Raw genomic sequence first — 18488 nt, 5'->3', positions numbered from 1 at the left:
CTCACGACGGTTGTATTTTTTAGCCAATTAAGAATCATTTCTTCAAAGGAGACCCTCCAGCAGCATCCAAGGCTGACCGTGCCCCCCTCCCTGACGGAGACATCAGGAGTTTGGACCACGGGCGTCCATGACGAATCGCCTGTGGAGATAGTGACGGTCACACGTGTTTGCAGAACTTAACCCTTTAAAGCACGCACCATGAAGTAATTATCAGAACACTCTCATTTTTGGAAAATAAGGTCTTGATGGAACCTTCTGACAGATTTGTCACAGACAACAAATATATTTGTGCTCTAATTTATGTAACTTTTGCAAAATCCAGATTTTTTTTTTAATGGAAAATGTAGATGCAATGTTGGATTGTGTCTATCAGCCTTTTCGGGGGGGGGTCACACTTCTCAAAGTCTCAAAATCCTGAAGGACCAAGTGTATCAAATATGATACGTTTGGCAATAAAGGGTTAAACAAAACCTACGGAGAGTCAAGTCGGCGAGCGATATTAGAGAATACGAATGATGTAAAGCCGGCAGGAAATGGATCATAATCCATTTTTGCAGCGAGCAACAGGAAACTGAAGCCGTAACCAAACTAACAACTCAAGTAAAACAAAAAAATACAAATAATTATTGATCAAATAAATCATTGAATCACTCCAAACACTGAAACCTTCTGAATGGATGCGATATTACAGGCCGAGTTGTGTTTTTTTTTTTACTTACTGCCAGATGAGAGGCCACACAATAAGAAGAAACTGCTGAGAAGCTTCATCTCCCAGTTCCCCCCCCTCCCCCCCCCCCTCATCTCTTTATAGCTCCTCTATAGTCCTACCCACGACACCCACAATGCACTGCACAACCCTTTCCTCCGCTGTTCCTCCCCAGAGAAGGGAGGCACATCTGTTCCTTCAGAGAGAAGTCAATCTCCCATTTCTGTTCTCTCAAGACAACCCGCTGTCCAGCGGAATAAAAACACACTGGGGAGTAAATTAGTGCTGTCGCTATCGGTTGTGCTATCAACAGTGATTACTTCGTTGGAGCGAAAGATATTTATGACGCATTTCTTTGAAGGGAAGAGTCGAAACTTTGAATCTGACATTTTTGCAAGTATTTCCATATATAAAAAAATAATAAAAAAAAATAAACTAAAATCTGTCGTACACTCGGGAACGTATTTGGGGATCAGCGATATGTCTGAAGGTGGAAGAATGAAGAACATCCTACATACACAGAAACATGATGGCGATGCTGGGATCAAGCTTCCCGTGTGTGTGGATGGGGGGGGTGACCTTTGGGAATCATTTGACCTTCTAAAAGGCAATGATTCCAAGCAGACTTCAGAATCCGCCACGTCCTGGTGTCAGAAGAAGTCTTGGCTCATTCTCGGGTGATTCTACATCTGAAGGTTGCTACAGCATCCGAATCCAGGGATATTCCACAACTGGCAGGCTTTGTCGGTCAGGAATTTGGCAACGATTCCTGAAGGAACGTTGCCAAATACTGGCGTGGGTACAGCTCACATATGCCGTAGGTCATAGCAGCCTGTATATTTGCTTGCTGTCGCATATTGTTTTGTCTTCGGTGAGATTCGTCAGACGCGCTTTTGGACGTGTTGGATGGTGACGTCTGAGAAACAGGAAGAGCCGCCACCACAACCTGACGTTCTGCATCGTTTGTGACATTCAGCCACAGGACCGAAGCGGCAGACGGGCGCGTGAGTCGTTCAGCAACACGCCACCCGTACTTCAATATGAAACTATACTCTATCTGGCGAGCCCTTTTCAATAGCAATGGGCGACGCCCATCGGCACTGTATTGAGTGGGGTTAATGGTTGTGCACGCTGCTGTGTCACAAGCAAATATTGAATTTATGAGTATTTGTGTGTGTGTGTGTGTCACTAGCAGCTGCATCAGGTATAGCGCACATGTAGTTTTACTTCATTTGACCAAATTGGACTCAACAGCTTAAAACTGGGACTTTGAGCAATTCATTCATTCATTCATTCATTCATTCATTTTCCCGACCGCTTCTTTTCCCAATCCGGGTCGCAGCCATTGCTGGAGCCTATCCCAGCAGTCTACAGGTGAGAGGCAGGGCACACCCTGGACAAGCCGCCAGTTCATTGCAGGGACAGACATAGACAGACACTCATTCACACACACACACACACACACACACACACACACACACAAACACACACACACACACACACTCGTATACGGACAATTCAGCGTAACCAATTCGCCTAATTAGCATGTTTTTGGTGGTGGGAGGAAGCCGGAGAACCCGGAGAGAACCCCACGCAGACACGGGGAGAACATGCAAGCTCCTCACACAAAGGCCCCACGTCGAATTTGCACCTGTGACCTTCTTGCTGTGAAGCAACAGCGCAACCCACTGCGCCACCGTGCTGCATATTTTAGGATTTTGAAGATGCAAAATAAAAGAAAGATGGAATGTTACCGACGAAGACGCACGTCACGGAATGGGGGGAGATAACGGTGTCATTACATTGTTTGAAGTGATGACATCAATCATCATCACCTGACTTTCCCAGATAAAACTGAATCTGAGCTGTGGATTAATTAGACTCCACCCCTTCCGTCCAGGTCAAACAACTGATTTGCACTCGGGGCTTCCACCAGAGTATCGGTTTTGCTCATTTGTGTTCTGAATATAATGAATTGGAGCTTGTGACTATTTCTATCATGGATAGAAATAGAACGGCCAGTTTAGGTGCTGCGTGTTTAGATATAGAACAATCTGGGTGATTGTATGAACACATTTGAGAAAGCCCACGACCGTCAGAGGCTCCGTTTCCATTTCCTGTTACGGACGCATTAAACCGCCGTTTCCGTTCAGCGGTCGTAGCAACCGAACGCTTTGTGAAACCTGCAGCGCCTGTTTGCTGCAAAGTCAACGCCAGAAACAAAAGTAAACCACGTCATCGTCATCAAATGGACATGGACAACAACAAAAGGGAAAGGAAGACTTTTATATAATATATATATATATTTACACTCATAAAAGCATTTACATCATTGACATAAAGGTTATTAAAATATTACAAAAATGGAAACTAGTGGCAGTTCTTCTGAGCAGATCCTCACCCGCTTCCTTTAGTCTGCACACGCTCAAAGTAATCCAAGGACTCGTACATCGGTACCTGGCACTGAAAGAGATGCACACAGTTACTGCAAAGTGCAGTACAGCAGTATACACGAGTGTGTACGATATAAAACTGGGCGTTAATTTGGAAACAGGATGTCTGCAGTATTTCACAACGATATCGCAACACTTGGGGGTTCTGCTTTGGTGCAGAGCTTCAGATACACGACGTTTGAGCACCGGCGGACTCACCCACTGGGAGGAGCCTCTGGAGGAGTTGGTGCTGTGCTTGTCCACGTCTGCCTCCTCAGAGTCAACATGGGGAACCTCGTAGATCACCATGGCTGCTTTTGCTGACACACACACACACACACACACACACACACAATGACAAGGCGCTCCCAAATTATAAGCACCAACAGGAGTCTGGACTGAAATCCTGCCTGATTCAGGAGAAACTCCTCTTCGGTACAATAAATGTAGAAGTGAAGAAAGGATTAGAAAAGACATGGAGACGTTTCCTTCCCGTTTTGCAAACGAGCAATCGCTAGAATTTCGACAGAAACACATCCCTGCCCGCAGGGACGACGAAATGCCTTGAAATGAATTACTGCAATTTCTAATTGAAAGCAAACCATCAGAAAGCAAACGCTACGCTTCCCTATACTCGGGTACGATAAGAAAATCAAACGGATTAAAATAACTTTAAAGGTGTATCTGCACACCGTGCGTCATCATTCTTCTGCGTATACCTCGTCTCCATCGCCGAGCGAAGAAGAAGGTGAGTGCGATGAGGAGCAAGGGAAGCGCTACAGCAAGGACAATAATCACAGGTAGACGTAGAATAGTCCAGTGAGCTTCTTCTTGTATGCCTAATGAGAAAAAAAAGACCGACGGCAGTGGCATTTCTTCCTTGTGATTGAATTTTTAATGCACATTTAACAGGATTTTGAAAGTCTCGATCTAAAACAGACAACAATCTCTGACTTACTGATTTACTACAAGCCTATTCTGGAATAAGCCACCTACCTCCCGTTCTGTTGGTCGTGTTGCCGTCTCCGGCTGTAACCGTGACGACTGAGCCGTTTCCCCAAACCTCCGTAAAGACTGGTATAGCCACCGTCAACATGCAGACGTACGTCCCTGCATCGTCTCCTGTGACCTCCGTCAAGGTCAAGCCTGAGCAGTTCTGCGTCCCCGTCATGTGGTGTTTCTCCGTCCTCACGACGGTTGTATTTTTTAGCCACTTAAGAGTCATTTCTTCAAAGGAGACCCTCCAGCAGCATCCAAGGCTGACCGTGCCCCCCTCCCTGACGGAGACATCAGGAGTTTGGACCACGGGCGTCCATGACGAATCGCCTGTGGAGATAGTGACGGTCACACGTGTTTGCAGAACTTAACCCTTTAAAGCACGCACCATGAAGTATCAGAACACTCTCATTTTTGGAAAATAAGATCTTGATGGAACCTTCTGACAGATTTGTCACACACAAAAAATATATTTGTGCTCTAATTTATGTAACTTTTGCAAAATCCAGAATTTTTTTATAGAAAATGTCGATGAAATTGAAAATGAAATGTCGATTGTATCTATCAGTTTTTTCGGGGGGGGGGGGGTCAAACTTCTCAAAGTCTCAAAATCCTGAAAGACCAAGTGTATCAAATATGATACGTTTGGCAATAAAGGGTTAAACAAAACCTACGGAGAGTCAAGTCGGCGAGCAATATTAGAGAATACAAATGATGTAAAGCCGGCAGGAAATGGATCATAATCCATTTTTGCAGCGAGCAACAGGAAACTGAAGCCGTAACCAAACTAACAACTCAAGTAAAACAAAAAAATACAAATAATTATTTATCAAATAAATCATTGAATCACTCCAAACACTGAAACCTTCTGAATGGATGCGATATTACAGGCCGAGTTGTGTTTTTTTTTTTACTTACTGCCAGATGAGAGGCCACACAATAAGAAGAAACTGCTGAGAAGCTTCATCTCCCAGTTCCCCCCCCTCCCCCCCCCTCATCTCTTTATAGCTCCTCTATAGTCCTACCCACGACACCCACAATGCACTGCACGACCCTTTCCTCCGCTGTTCCTCCCCAGAGAAGGGAGTGTTGGGTCTAAAATGAATAAACCCAGAGAGGCCTTGCACCGAAGAGACGAAACGATGCAGAACTGTAATTATTAGATTTATTAAATACAGCTGCAGCTGGGAGAGGCCGAGAGGCGCGAGTAGTTAGCTCACGCACGGCTCTAGAAACTCTCTAGTCTCTCCCAGGATTCAAACAGTTTATAAATGGTGAACATGTCTGCACCGCACCCTGGGGGCGGTGTCATACTTCATGAAAAGTAAAATTAAGAAGGATAAATGGCATCAAAGGAACCCTGACCTAACTTCTGCTACTGATTGGTGAGTTAATGAGCACCAGTGAAGAATGTTTTGATAACTACAGGCTGCTGAGGAGTCAGGCATACACAATTAAAAATGATCTATGGTCAAGACAGAGTCCTTTGTCTCTTTGAGGAGTGCAGATTCAAAGGCTTCATCTCTGCTCAGGCTGCAGATAAGAATGTGTACGTGCACCCAGACATGAAGACTCCAACCTTGGGCAGATAGCTCTTTGAAACAACACGAAGCGTTCCCTTCTTCAGTCAGAAGAAAAACCACTAGGGGGTTGAGCATTATTAGGATTATAAACAGGATGTTCTGAGAAATACACAAATATATTGAACAGTCTGTTAAGCAACTTCACATTTCCCCCCTGTTGTGGATTTGGAAGACATCCGTGAATACAACACCAAATGGCTTTCAGTACACACTTCATTAATAAATCAACAACAGTTTGTCCATTATCAGGATGTGGCGAAAACCTTCCAATAAGGAAAAATTCCACAACTCCCCTACCGCTTGGTAGCAAGAACCTCATGGTCTGAGAATGGACCAAATCTGAAGTTAGGGAAAAGACAGAGACAGTTAAACATCAGTGTCTGCCTGTACGTCAGGAGCAACAGCATTATAGTCATCCACTAGGATGAGGTTATACTGATACATCTGTGCAACAAACATACGTGAGATTAACCTTTTGGACAAGGGGATTACACAACATGAACAGAAACCACAGAGAAATAAAAAAATCAACACTATGGCAATGAAAGGGCCAGTCCAGCTGCTTTGAGGGATCCCGACGTACCACCGGTAGATGTTGTACAGTCCTCCATGAATAATGGGTGTGTAGACACGGCCTCTGGGTATGTCGTGGTAACACCTACTGCACCTTGTTTGGAGGCCCTTTAAGGGGATGACCAGGTCAGCTGTACCTGGACCTTGAGGGGCACAGAAGGTGTAGGCTTGTACTGTTGTATAGGGGACGGGCCATGCTGGGCATTCGCTTCTTGCCATCTCTGGGCCCCAAATCTGGGTCTTTGTGGCGTCTGTGGTGATGATTAGCCACAGGTTGATTCCACAGAGGATCTGGAGAGGAGACATCCTTGCGGGTGCAGGAGTTGGGGTGACCTTAGTTCAGTTCGGTGACCTTTTTGCAATGACTTTGGTGAATCCAGGTGTCCCTTTCAGCGATTTTCAATGCTGTGGGGGTGGTGATGAGGACCTTGAAGGGGCCTTCCCAACGTGGGCTCGACCAGGCCTTTCGTTTCACCACTTTCACCAGGACCAAGTCACCGGGGGTCACCGTCTCCTGCACAGAAGAATCAGAAACAACAGGCAGATTATTTGTTCTAGAGACAATTTTTTCTCTAAACAGTGTACAGAGCCACTCTGTTAGTGGGTCTGCCACTCCTGGTTTGTCTGACCATGATTGTCCTTCCCATAAGGGGAGATGGAACGGTCTGCCGTGTACGGCTTCAAACGGCGTGATGCCTGTGTTGTTTGGTGTGATTCTCATGTATGTTTTTACCAATGAGAGACATTCAGGCCATGGTTTGTTTGTTTCTTCCATGGTCTTTTTTAGCCTTAGTTTGATTGTGCCATTAGTTCTTTCTACCAAACCTGCACTCTGTGGGTGGTATGCACAATGATGTTTAAGTGTGATACCCAAATGTGTTGCCATGTTTTGTACTACATCATTAACAAAATGGCTCCCATTATCACTCCACAGGATCCTAGGGATGCCATGTTCTGGTATGATGTGTTTGCAGATGGTTTTGGCCACTGTGAGTGCGTTTGCATGTTTGGACGGCACTATCTCTACCCACTTGGTAAGTGAATCAATTAACACCAAACAGTACTTGTACTGGCCACTCCTGTTGAGTTCAATAAAGTCCATATGAACAACTTCAAATGGATACGTGCCAGTGGGACATTTCCCTCTCTGCGGCCTGATATTGCCTTGTGCATTGTGACGACTGCACACTATACAAGACCTACAAAAAGTTTTAAAATAGGTTTGTAGGCCCAGTGGTACTGTGAATGCCTGTTCCACCACTGCCATCATCCCCCCTGTTGAGACATGGGCTTTCCCATGACTCAAAGTAGCCACAGCTTGGAATAGGCTTCGGGGAATGACAGGTTTGTTGTTTTTGTGATAGAGTCCTTCTTGGGTCTTGACAATGTCTTGTGAGGACCACAATGTTTTTTCTCTATCAGGGGCGTTGTTTTGCATATCTATGAGCACTTGTGTTGGAATGTGGTGCTGGTCGTTGTCTGTGTCAACCACCAGTTGGGCAGTTTTTTCGGTGGCAGCCTGTTTTGCTGCCTGGTCTGCTCTGGCATTTCCTAACGAGACAGAGTCTTTAGATGACGTGTGTGCTTTGCATTTACACACAGCAATCTTGGCAGGGAGCAACACTGCTGCTAGTAGGTCTGTGAGCAATTGTGCATGTTGGACTGGGCGACCTGTTGATGTCTTCATGCCTCTTCTTGCCCACATGGCTGCGAAAATGTGTAGAGTTGAGTGAGCATACTGGCTGTCTGTCCATACAGTCACTGCTTGTTTTTCGAACAACTTGCATGCTTCTGTGAGGGCAATAAGTTCTGCTGCTTGGGCTGACATGTTGCCAGGTAGTCTTCCTTTTTTCAATGTCTGTGTTGATGTGACTACTGCATATCCTGTATTTGTGTTTCCATACTGATCTTTGCTGGACGAGCCATCCACGAACACTGTTTGTCCTTCTGTCAGAGGTGTGTCTAACAAATCCATTCTTGGTTTGCAGATTTCTTCTGTGGCCTCTGCACAGTTGTGTGGTGTGCCATCATCTTCAGTGGGGAGCAGGCTGGCCGGATTCAATGTGCAGCACCGTTTTACTGTCAGGTGGGGTTGGGACAGCAAAACTGCTGTTAACCCTAAGTGTCTGGCAGGTGAAAGGAATGACATCTTAGTTTGTGTTAACAGTATATCCACCGAATGTGTTACCAACAAGGTTGTTGGATGGTACAGTACGAGTTCTGCTGATTGTTGAACCGCCATGGCTGCTGCGCACACCGCTTGGACACACTGGGGTAAGGCTCTGGCTACTGAATCTAATTTTTTAGAGTAGTAGGCTACTGGTCTTTGTTGTGCTCCTTGCTGTTGTAGGAGTACAGATGTCATGAAACCATTTTTGCAGTCCACCGTTTGTGTGAATGGTTTGCTGTAGTCTGGTAGACCCAGGGCTCCTGTACCTGTGATCTTTTGTTTGATCTGTTCAAATTTTTCTTCCGCTTCTTGTGTCCAACTGATTGGATCCGAAAGGGCAAGGTCTTCTTGGTAGATCATGTCTACTAGGGAGTGTGTGGTTTCAGCATAATCAATTACCCACATTCTGCAGAAGTTCACGAGGCCTAAGAAGGCCATCATTTGTTTCTTTGTTGATGGCTTTGGGGCAGCCAGGATAGCTGACTTGCGATCAGCAGTGAGTTTTCTTCCTTCTGCTGACACATTATGTCCAAGGAACACCACTTCCGTCTGTGTCCATTGGAGTTTGCTCAAGGAGGCCTTGTTGCCTGTTTTAGCCAGGTGTTGACAGAGTTTCACTGCTTGCTCATGATTCTCTGCTTTGGTAGGACTGGCTATCAGGATGTCATCCACATAGATCAGTATTTGTGTGGTTGGCTTGTGTTCATGTTGGCTGAGGCAATTATTCAATTCTTGTGAGAAAATGGTGGGGCTTTCAGCATAACCCTGTGGCAGTCTGGTGTAAGTGTACTTCTTATTGTTGAATGTGAAACCAAACCAATGTTGTGCTGAAGAATGTAATGGAATAGAAAAAATGCATTGCTGAGATCAATAACAGTGAAGTACTGTTGGTGTGGTTTAAGCTCGTTCAACAAGGTGTGTGGATCCGGAACGCATGGGGCTCTCTGTTTTACTGCTGAGTTCACTGCCCTTAGGTCATGAACTAGCCTCCATGCTGATGTGTCTGCCTTTCTCACAGGGAATATTGGTGTGTTGCAAACCACTGTCGGTGCTTCAATGAGGATGCCAGCTGCGATCATGTTGTTGATGACAGGGGTGATACCTTCTTTTGCATCCGGTTTGAGTGGATACTGGCGAATGCGTGGTCTGTAATTCGTTTTTGGCTCAATTGTTACTTCTGTTGCCGTTGTCATCAGGCCAACATCTGTTTTGGATGCGGACCAAAGGGTTTTGGGGATTCGACTCAGGTCTGCTTCCAGATGGTAGACCTGGGTCTCTCTGTCGTGACGTCATTCACTTAGATGGGTGGTGGGGACAAAGGTTGTGGTCCAGTTGACTGGCATCTTCCATATGACCTCCCCAGGGGAGAAGTTTCTTTTGTACATTCCCCGATGGGGTGTCCACTCTGGTTTACTTTGTTCACTCCATGCCACCCTTTGAGCTTTCTCTCCCACATCCTTCCATCTCCAGTTCCTTGGTTTGGCTAGAGAAATATGCAGCGGGTTCCATGATTGTGGGAGGAGCCTGAGTTCCAGGACTTTGTCCGGGGCTGTCACTGCTGCAAACATCCAGTTCTCATCTGTGCTCCAATATATAGCTTTGATCTGGAGCCGTAGGGGTTGAACCTTTGCCCACTGGGTAAAAAATGATGTGTCTGTTTTGTGTGGGGCATATCTGATGGTTGAGTGGAGTGGATATTTGTCTTGGAGATCCCACTCTGAACCTTCTAAGAGTTCTTCTGGCAGTGCATTCAACTCTGTGACTACTGAGGTAGGACCCCTGGTGGTTGGGTCAAGACTATAGAATACTGAAGGTACGCCCTTGCCTTCTAAAACCAGCATTTGAGTCTCTAGACCTCTTTTGATTACCACTAGCTTGCTGTCACTTACTGTGAGGGTTAGATTTAGAATGTGTATTAGGTCTCGGCCTAAAAGATTTTCTGGACAGGCGGGGACATAAACAAAAAACAGTTTAGTGTGTTTTGTTTTGTCCTCATCAATCACTGTGATTGGCTCAGTGAATAGCTGTGCTTGTGGTCTGCCTCCCACTCCTATCACTATGATGGTTCGTTTTGACAATTTAATTCCTTCTGGAAGACGATTGATTACTGAGGTTTGTGCTCCTGAGTCTACTATGAATTTTAGTTTTGTATGAAGGGGACCTAACTCGAGATATCTAATTGGGGGATCGATGGATGAGGTGTGTCCGAACAGTACTGATAGGTCTAGGACCGGAGTTGTGACTTCAACTTCCAGTTCTCCTTCTTCCTTCCTGGACTCTTTGGACGTCTCACAGCTCAGTCATCCTTCCTGGTTCCAGTTATTTTGAGGATGTTCTGGTTTTTGTTTGGAAGGTGCACGGCATTCTCGGGAGAAATGTCCAAATTTGCCACAGTTGTAGCACATATCTTGTCTGTTTGCCGGACGTCCTCGTCCGCGACCTCTTCCTCTGCCCCTCCCTCGGTTGGGTTGGTTTTGATAGAATGCTTGAGTAGGTGGGGCAGATGCAGTCAGCCCTTGCATCATGGTGGTCAGTGTGTGAATTGCAGATGTGCTTTCCCTCCTTTTCTTCATGTCTTCAGCATGCATTGCCCATGCCAGTAAGTCCTCCACAGTTGCAGTTCTCCAGGTTGGGTTGTGTTTCCTCACAAAATTGGTTGTCCCCTCTGCGAGGCCATCTAGAAAAGTGGCTCTTAGTAGGGATTGGAAAGGACTTCCCGGAGCAGGGTCTTCGTTCATGCCGCTGCTCTGCTTCATCACATTCTGGAGTCGGTCCAGGTACCTTTGGGCACTTTCTCCTTCTTCTTGTCGACTTTGCCTGACCTTTGTCAGGTCAGGGGGTTTTGTGTAAATGGTGATGGCTGTTGCCAGCATGGTGTTCAGTGAATTATTCAGCACATCCCCTGGTGGAATCGGTATGCCATTATCAATGGGTTGGAAGGCACCCTGGAACCTGCCCACTCGGTGGCCAGCTGTAAGACGGACAACACTCAATGTTTCCGTACCGTTCAGATGATAGGACAACACTGTTTCTCTTACGGCTGCAGCCCACCTTTCAACATTTTCTTCGATTGGTGGAATAGAGGCACATGCTGCCCTTTTCTCATCTTCAGTCCAAGGCCTGTAGACTAAAAGTGTGGCTGGATATGGCGTATTGTCAGCATCGACCGTTCCATAAGCAGGGTTTGCTACTGCAATCATAGGATATGTTTCCGTTTCAGGCAGGGGTGGGTAGAGTTGTGTGTGTGTGTATGCCTCTGTCTGTTTTTTCTTTGTCTGCATTCTTGTGTGTCCCGCTATGGGAGTGATTTTTGAGGTTCCTCCGCTTGCTCCTGGTCCAATCGCGTCCTCCTCTTCGTCTATGGGGGTGTCTCTTGAGGCTCCTCCTCCGCTCGGTCGGGCTCCAATCACTTCCTTTTTTCCGTCATTTTCTCTTTGGTCGGCCGCTTGTTCACCTCTTCTCATTTTCACACCAGTCTCTTCATCGCTCTTCACTTTCAGTTGATAGACTTGCTTTGCCTTTTTTTTCTTGTAGACTTTTGGCTCTCTTCACACTTTGCGCAATCCACACGTCAATGGCACGAAGTTGTTTTTCAATTTCTTCAGTCTTTTTTCCTTTCTTTACCAACTTCTTCCGTTTTTCCACTAAACAACGCTTCACTTCCTCCTTATTTCCTAAATCCTTCAGGGAAGGATGGAATTCATACTTTTTCACCCATGACTCCACCCATTTACATGCATTGGAGTCAAATCCGCCAATAAACTTTAAATCTGGATGATCCTGGATCTCTCTCCTCAATGATTGACCCATATTGTCAACTCCAAATCACCTCCACACAAGCACTATTCCAGGACCACGTCCCAAGCGAGCATATGATCCTAGGGCCGCGCCCTTATCAGCTTCACTCACCACCACACACACACACACCCCGCTGTTTTATTACTCCCAAGCAGTCCAACACAATATCTTTATACATTCATTCTGGTGCACCTCCATTCATGCTCAAACAATAAAAGCACGTTTTTGCAAATACGGTTTGATTTTTTAAAGACCGGTCCCTTAATTGATCTTTCCCAGACGTTTGATCCCTTTAATTATACCTAAAAACATTTAGTGTATTGAATTACTCCTAATAAGGCCTTGTAATTCCTTAAACGTCTGGATTATTTATTTGCATTGGAAGTGTGTGGACATAATCATAGTAAATATAATATTTATTCACTGATCCACTGGAAGTGTGTGGACATAATCCCAGCAAATACAATATTTATTTACCGATCCCGTTAATTTACTCGTACCCAGACGTTTGATCCCGTTAATTTATACTTAAAAGTATTAATTATATTGAATTACTCCTAATAAGACCTTGTAATTCCTTAAACGTCTGGATTATTTATTTAGTAGCCATGGACTTACATATGGGCCTCTGCCCTTCCTGTTTGTGCACAGTCTCACAACACTTCCTGCTTTAATTTCACTTCCCTGTTTTTAAGTAAGTTGGAAAAAATGTTACGTATTAAATACCAGCAATACCTGTAGTCACCCGATGCAAGCCTGGTTCTTGGGACCCGTTGTCCGGGCGGGCAGCCGGCGCCGGAAGGGGGAGGCCCGTCCCCTTCAATGGGGAGACGCTGTATACAGATTTCGTGGTGTCCTCGGTCCAGCGGCGGTCGTCCGTCCAGATGTGGGTCCCGGGTTTCGGCACCAATTAATGTTGGGTCTAAAATGAATAAACCCAGAGAGGCCTTGCACCGAAGAGACGAAACGATGCAGAACTGTAATTATTAGATTTATTAAATACAGCTGCAGCTGGGAGAGGCCGAGAGGCGCGAGTAGTTAGCTCACGCACGGCTCTAGAAACTCTCTAGTCTCTCCCAGGATTCAAACAGTTTATAAATGGTGAACATGTCTGCACCGCACCCTGGGGGCGGTGTCATACTTCATGAAAAGTAAAATTAAGAAGGATAAATGGCATCAAAGGAACCCTGACCTAACTTCTGCTACTGATTGGTGAGTTAATGAGCACCAGTGAAGAATGTTTTGATAACTACAGGCTGCTGAGGAGTCAGGCATACACAATTAAAAATGATCTATGGTCAAGACAGAGTCCTTTGTCTCTTTGAGGAGTGCAGATTCAAAGGCTTCATCTCTGCTCAGGCTGCAGATAAGAATGTGTACGTGCACCCAGACATGAAGACTCCAACCTTGGGCAGATAGCTCTTTGAAACAACACGAAGCGTTCCCTTCTTCAGTCAGAAGAAAAACCACTAGGGGGTTGAGCATTATTAGGATTATAAACAGGATGTTCTGAGAAATACACAAATATATTGAACAGTCTGTTAAGCAACTTCACAGGAGGCACATCTGTTCCTTCAGAGAGAAGTCAATCTCCCATTTCTGTTCTCTCAAGACAACCCGCTGTCCAGCGGAATAAAAACACACTGGGGAGTAAATTAGTGCTGTCGCTATCGGTTGTGCTATCAACAGTGATTACTTCGTTGGAGCGAAAGACACAGAGATATTTATGACGCATTTATTTGAAGGGAAGAGTCGAAACTTTGAATCTGACATTTTTGCAAGTATTTCCATATATTAAAAAAAAAAAAAAATCTAAAATCTGTCGTACACTCGGGAACATATTTGGGGATCAGCGATATGTCTGGAGGAGGAAGAATGAAGAACATCCTACATACACAGAAACATGATGGCGATGCTGGGATCAAGCTTCCCGTGTGGGGGAGGGGGGGGGTGACCTTTGGGAATCATTTGACCTTCTAAAAGGCAATGATTCCAAGCAGACTTCAGAATCCGCCACGTCCTGGTGTCAGAAGAAGTCTTGGCTCATTCTCGGGTGATTCTACATCTGAAGGTTGCTACAGCATCCGAATCCAGGGATATTCCACAACTGGCAGGCTTTGTCTGTCAGGAATTTGGCAACGATTCCTGAAGGAACGTTGCCAAATACTGGCGTGGGTACAGCTCACATATGCCGTAGGTCATAGTAGCCTGTATATTTGCTTGCTGTCGCATATTGTTTTGTCTTCGGTGAGATTCGTCAGACGCGCTTTTGGACGTGTTGGATGGTGACGTCTGAGAAACAGGAAGAGCCGCCACCACAACCTGACGTTCTGCATCGTTTGTGACATTCAGCCACAGGACCGAAGCGGCAGACGGGCGCGTGAGTCGTTCAGCAACACGCCACCCGGACTTCAATATGAAACTATACTCTATCTGGGAAATACATTTCAAGGGAATAAATTGTCCATGTTTAGATACTTTAAGTTTCCCTAAAACAATGAAGGTGATCAGTATCTCAGATTATGTGTAACCGTTACACCTTCGACCAACAGATTAGACACAGAGTACCTGTGAAGCACAAACGTTCTTCCTCATCTTTGTCTATAATAGTATTCAATTAGCGCCACAATTTATGATGATGCCCATACAATACACCCATGACCCGCTGGTGGCGTAGTGGGTAGTGCTGTCGCCTCGCAGCGAGAAGGTACCGGGTTCAAATCCGATCTGTGCAGAGTTTGTGTGTTTTCCGGTTTCCTTCCACCTCCAACAGCATGCGATGCAGGTTGCTTCAAATTGTCCAGAGCGTGTGCACGAATGTCCCTTTTGCCATGTGCTGGCGACGCATTCGGGGTGTCCCCCCGCCTCTCGCACAGAGCGAGCTGTGATAGGCTCCAGCAACTCCAGCATGGTGAAACTTCCATGTATAAATCTATCCATTATGTTTCTGCACAGTCCTGTATTCGGGCAGAAATCAGATTTCTGTACTCGCCATTAAAGAGGAACAACTGTCGCTGATCCGGCCTTTAGCAGATTCGACAGGTTGCATCAGGGCCACACCCGGAAGACGTTCATATGTTAAACATCAGTTGATAGCGCCACCTGCCGATTACAGGAAATACTACATTGCTGTTTCTTTTATTTTACTCGCGCTGAGCCGCAAACATCAAGCAAGTTGATGCAAGAGTCCAATTTGCACCAAACGTCCCGTGTGGACTGGGACGCCATTCAGTATGAAAGACACACCAGGCCCTCACTTTTGTTTTTAGATGAAACACACACATAATTAGAAGTTTTTCTTGATGTTTTATTATTTGGCAGGAAGCTGATGACCTTCCCTTTGTGTCTGAGGTTGTGAGTTTGAGCCCTGGCTGGAATGCAGACCAGCATCACTTGGGCAGTGCCTGCCCTTAACTTTCCTTCTTGTATCACGCCTGACTCATCATTTGCAAATGTCTGATTGCCTCACATTCATTCAAAATGGTGGGAATGAGCAGGAAAAGGTCTGAAACACGAGGTGCTGGATTAAGGTTTAATAATTCCAATGGTCATTTTAATTGCACAAGATTAAGGTTTTGACAATTTATGCTTATGTATTTATGTATTTGTTCTTGTTGCCATCATTTCCCCTTTTTATTCTGCCTTTCATCGTCCTCTTGCAAAACAAAATGCCCCCATTGCACATTTATCTATGTCCATTAACCTTAGCTATTATGTTTAATGTACAATTTGTCCTTAAATGTTGAATGGAAACAAATGTAAAAAATATTATGATTAAAACATTTGAAATTAGAATTAGAATATAATAATTTCTGATTTTGACCGTTTTTTAAAACTATGTTTAATGTGAAATTGTTCGTACTCTTAACCAATGTTGGTGTCCCTCGAGCCAAATAAGATGATTATAATAAGGTTAAATTATTTAAGTCAGTCAAAGCTTCAACATAACTGTGGATTATTGATCGACAAAGATCACTTAAGCGTTTAGTGAATTGGCTAACTCTTTAATATTTTTATTTATTGTCTATCTGGAGCGTGGTTGGCCAGGCCGCTGGTTGACTTTTGAGGTTTCAGTTCCCATTTTGTACCAGCAGGAGGCGGCACAAGACCAGCAAATCAATGATACTGGTGGAGCCGGTCGATCATTGTCTGTGCACCTGCTATAATAATAATTATAATTATAATTATAATAATAATAATACAATTTAAACCGTAAAGTAAACATTGTAGTTTTGTGTCATTTATTTGACATTCATGTCAGGGATTGTTACAGATAATTGATTTACTTACTGTAAGTGTAAGTGTAAGTGTATAACACATAGACAATACAAGGCAAATTATTTTTTAAAGTACCGGTATCTGGAATTGAAAGGTTTAATGGTTTGCTTAAAAGAAACAGATGCTTCAGAATTTCCAAAGTTTTTTTTTTCTGGAGTTAAGATTGAATAACTTCGTTTAGGATTGTTGCATTTTTTTCAGGCATATGTGAAGACAATAAAGAAGAAAATGTGTTTGCTTGTTTCTCTCCGATCTCACTCGAGTCACATTCGGTACATTACATTATTTATGGATAAAAGATGCTACTAATTGTCAAATAATATGGTTTTCAAACAGGCATATGGTCTTTCATAAAATATGGAATAATAATAATAATAAGACATAAATGATGGAATAATAATTTTAAACTTGGGTACAAAATTAAAAAATATATGCTAAGAATCCAGCGCCGTTAATACGTTACGTGATGTTCAATAATTATGTACAAAAATATCTTGGAAACACGGTAAACTTGCAGGAGGCATATTTTTGGACACCTGTCGTCTGCTGTCAAATGCCCGCGAAAAGCCTTCGAGGGGGGTCTGGTTCGGTACCGGAAGTAAGGGGCTGTCTTTGTGAAGCTGCGGTACGTTCTGTGCGCGTGACGTATTAGAGCTGTTTAGCTACCGGAGCCATTTGTGAAGCGACGTTTCCCGCCACGCGGTTCGGCGACGACTCGGAGCGTCATCACTTCGGATTTTGGGGTTTCGCGGACGGACCACACGAAGAAGCTGCGAAGAAGTATGGACGTTCATTCCAGGTGAGTTAGCTAGTTAGTGCTAATGGGCTAACGTAACGTTAGCGGGGAGAGCTGTGCTGTTTAACGCTGCGTTAAAATGGACGGTAATTTGTTTTGCCGTGGACTGCGTGGTGATGCCGGGACGCCGGACTAAATAAAAGAATGTAAAACGAACTGAGTGGATCTTCCATCACCTATCGATCATCTATCTATCGATCTACTGTCTCCTGTGGCGCTCAGTGGCGGATTAGGAGAATAGATGGTTGCGTGTTTACATTCTATGTGCGCCGTCTTTGCTTTAAATCTGTAATCTGTTCAATCACGAGGGCCTCGAGTAGTAAAAAGGCTTATCGATCTGATCTGAGGCATGTCTGATCGGTCATCTCTGCAGCCTCACTTAAAGGAGTTCATCCATGGGGGGGTACAGGTGGGGGGGGGGGGGGTGTAATAAATAGCTTTTTTGTTTTCCATATATATTAGTTTCTATATATTTCATTGGAGCTTAAAGAGCCCAAAGGAAAGTTTAATATTTTGGGTACAATTCAGGGATTCAACTCTACAGGAGGAAATTAAAATCGATCAAGAATAAAGAATGCGAGACGATCTGAGATCACGATAAACGCGTCCCCGAAAAGAACACGAGACGCTTCATTATTCACACTCCAGCCTCCTTTCATGGTTTCATTTCGAGTTGTTGAGGATCTTGGGGGGGGGGGCTGCGATCCATGGAGGACGGGCGCTCGCTTGGCGTGGACGGTTGACCGTGGCTTTGTGTGGCTGACCTTTGGCCTCTCTCGCTCCTTTTTTCAGTTTGACGACTCCTCCGATCAGCATGAAGGGACAGACTGCTCCTCAGGACCGGTGAGACGAAGAGTCTTCCTCGTGTTTTGTGTGGACGTTCGTCTTTTAAGAAGGAAGTTATTTAAAACTAAACTCTTGAATCGGTCGCCTGACGGCTTCCTGCAGCTGCTCTGCGGAACATCCTCATTCCTCCGTTAACAAAGTCCCATTTACTGACGAGCCTCAGTCGGGGAACGCATTTAGAACCTGTCCGCCCCAAAATGGCTGACACCCCTCCCCGGGTTGCACGCCTGCAGGAATGCGGTTCCGTTGCTGTAAACCGAGCCTCGTTTCTGCTCCACAGGGGATACTTCGTGGGAATCGCGTTCTTCGT

At 44.9% G+C, this 18488-nt stretch overlaps 1 protein-coding gene across 1 annotated transcript; it reads right to left on the bottom strand.

Moving 5' to 3' along the window:
* Positions 1 to 2981: 2981 nt before the first annotated feature.
* LOC137911618 (uncharacterized) lies at positions 2982 to 5119 on the bottom strand. Its single transcript, XM_068756002.1, has 5 exons — positions 5053 to 5119; positions 4135 to 4464; positions 3858 to 3977; positions 3358 to 3458; positions 2982 to 3169 (listed from the first exon to the last, which is right to left on the bottom strand). The coding sequence occupies exons 1-5, from the start codon at positions 5099 to 5101 to the stop codon at positions 3104 to 3106; spliced, it is 666 nt and encodes a 221-aa protein (XP_068612103.1). The 5' UTR covers positions 5102 to 5119; the 3' UTR covers positions 2982 to 3103.
* Positions 5120 to 18488: the final 13369 nt, after the last annotated feature.

The sequence above is a fragment of the Brachionichthys hirsutus genome, chromosome 23, assembly GCF_040956055.1.
Source record: "Brachionichthys hirsutus isolate HB-005 chromosome 23, CSIRO-AGI_Bhir_v1, whole genome shotgun sequence".
Classification (NCBI taxonomy): Eukaryota; Metazoa; Chordata; class Actinopteri; order Lophiiformes; family Brachionichthyidae; genus Brachionichthys; species Brachionichthys hirsutus.
Note: the sequence above shows the minus strand (reverse complement) of the source record. Positions and strands in the feature narration are given on the sequence as shown.

Coding starts and splice junctions, on each gene's coding strand:
- LOC137911618 (XM_068756002.1), bottom strand. CDS start 5,101: ATGAAGCTTCTCAGCAGTTTCTTCTTATTGTGTGGCCTCTCATCTGGC. Junction 4,465..5,052: donor GTGTGGCCTCTCATCTGGCA/GTAAGTAAAAAA, acceptor CTATCTCCACAG/GCGATTCGTCATGGACGCCC. Junction 3,170..3,357: donor CCAGAGGCTCCTCCCAGTGG/GTGAGTCCGCCG, acceptor CATCTCTTTCAG/TGCCAGGTACCGATGTACGA.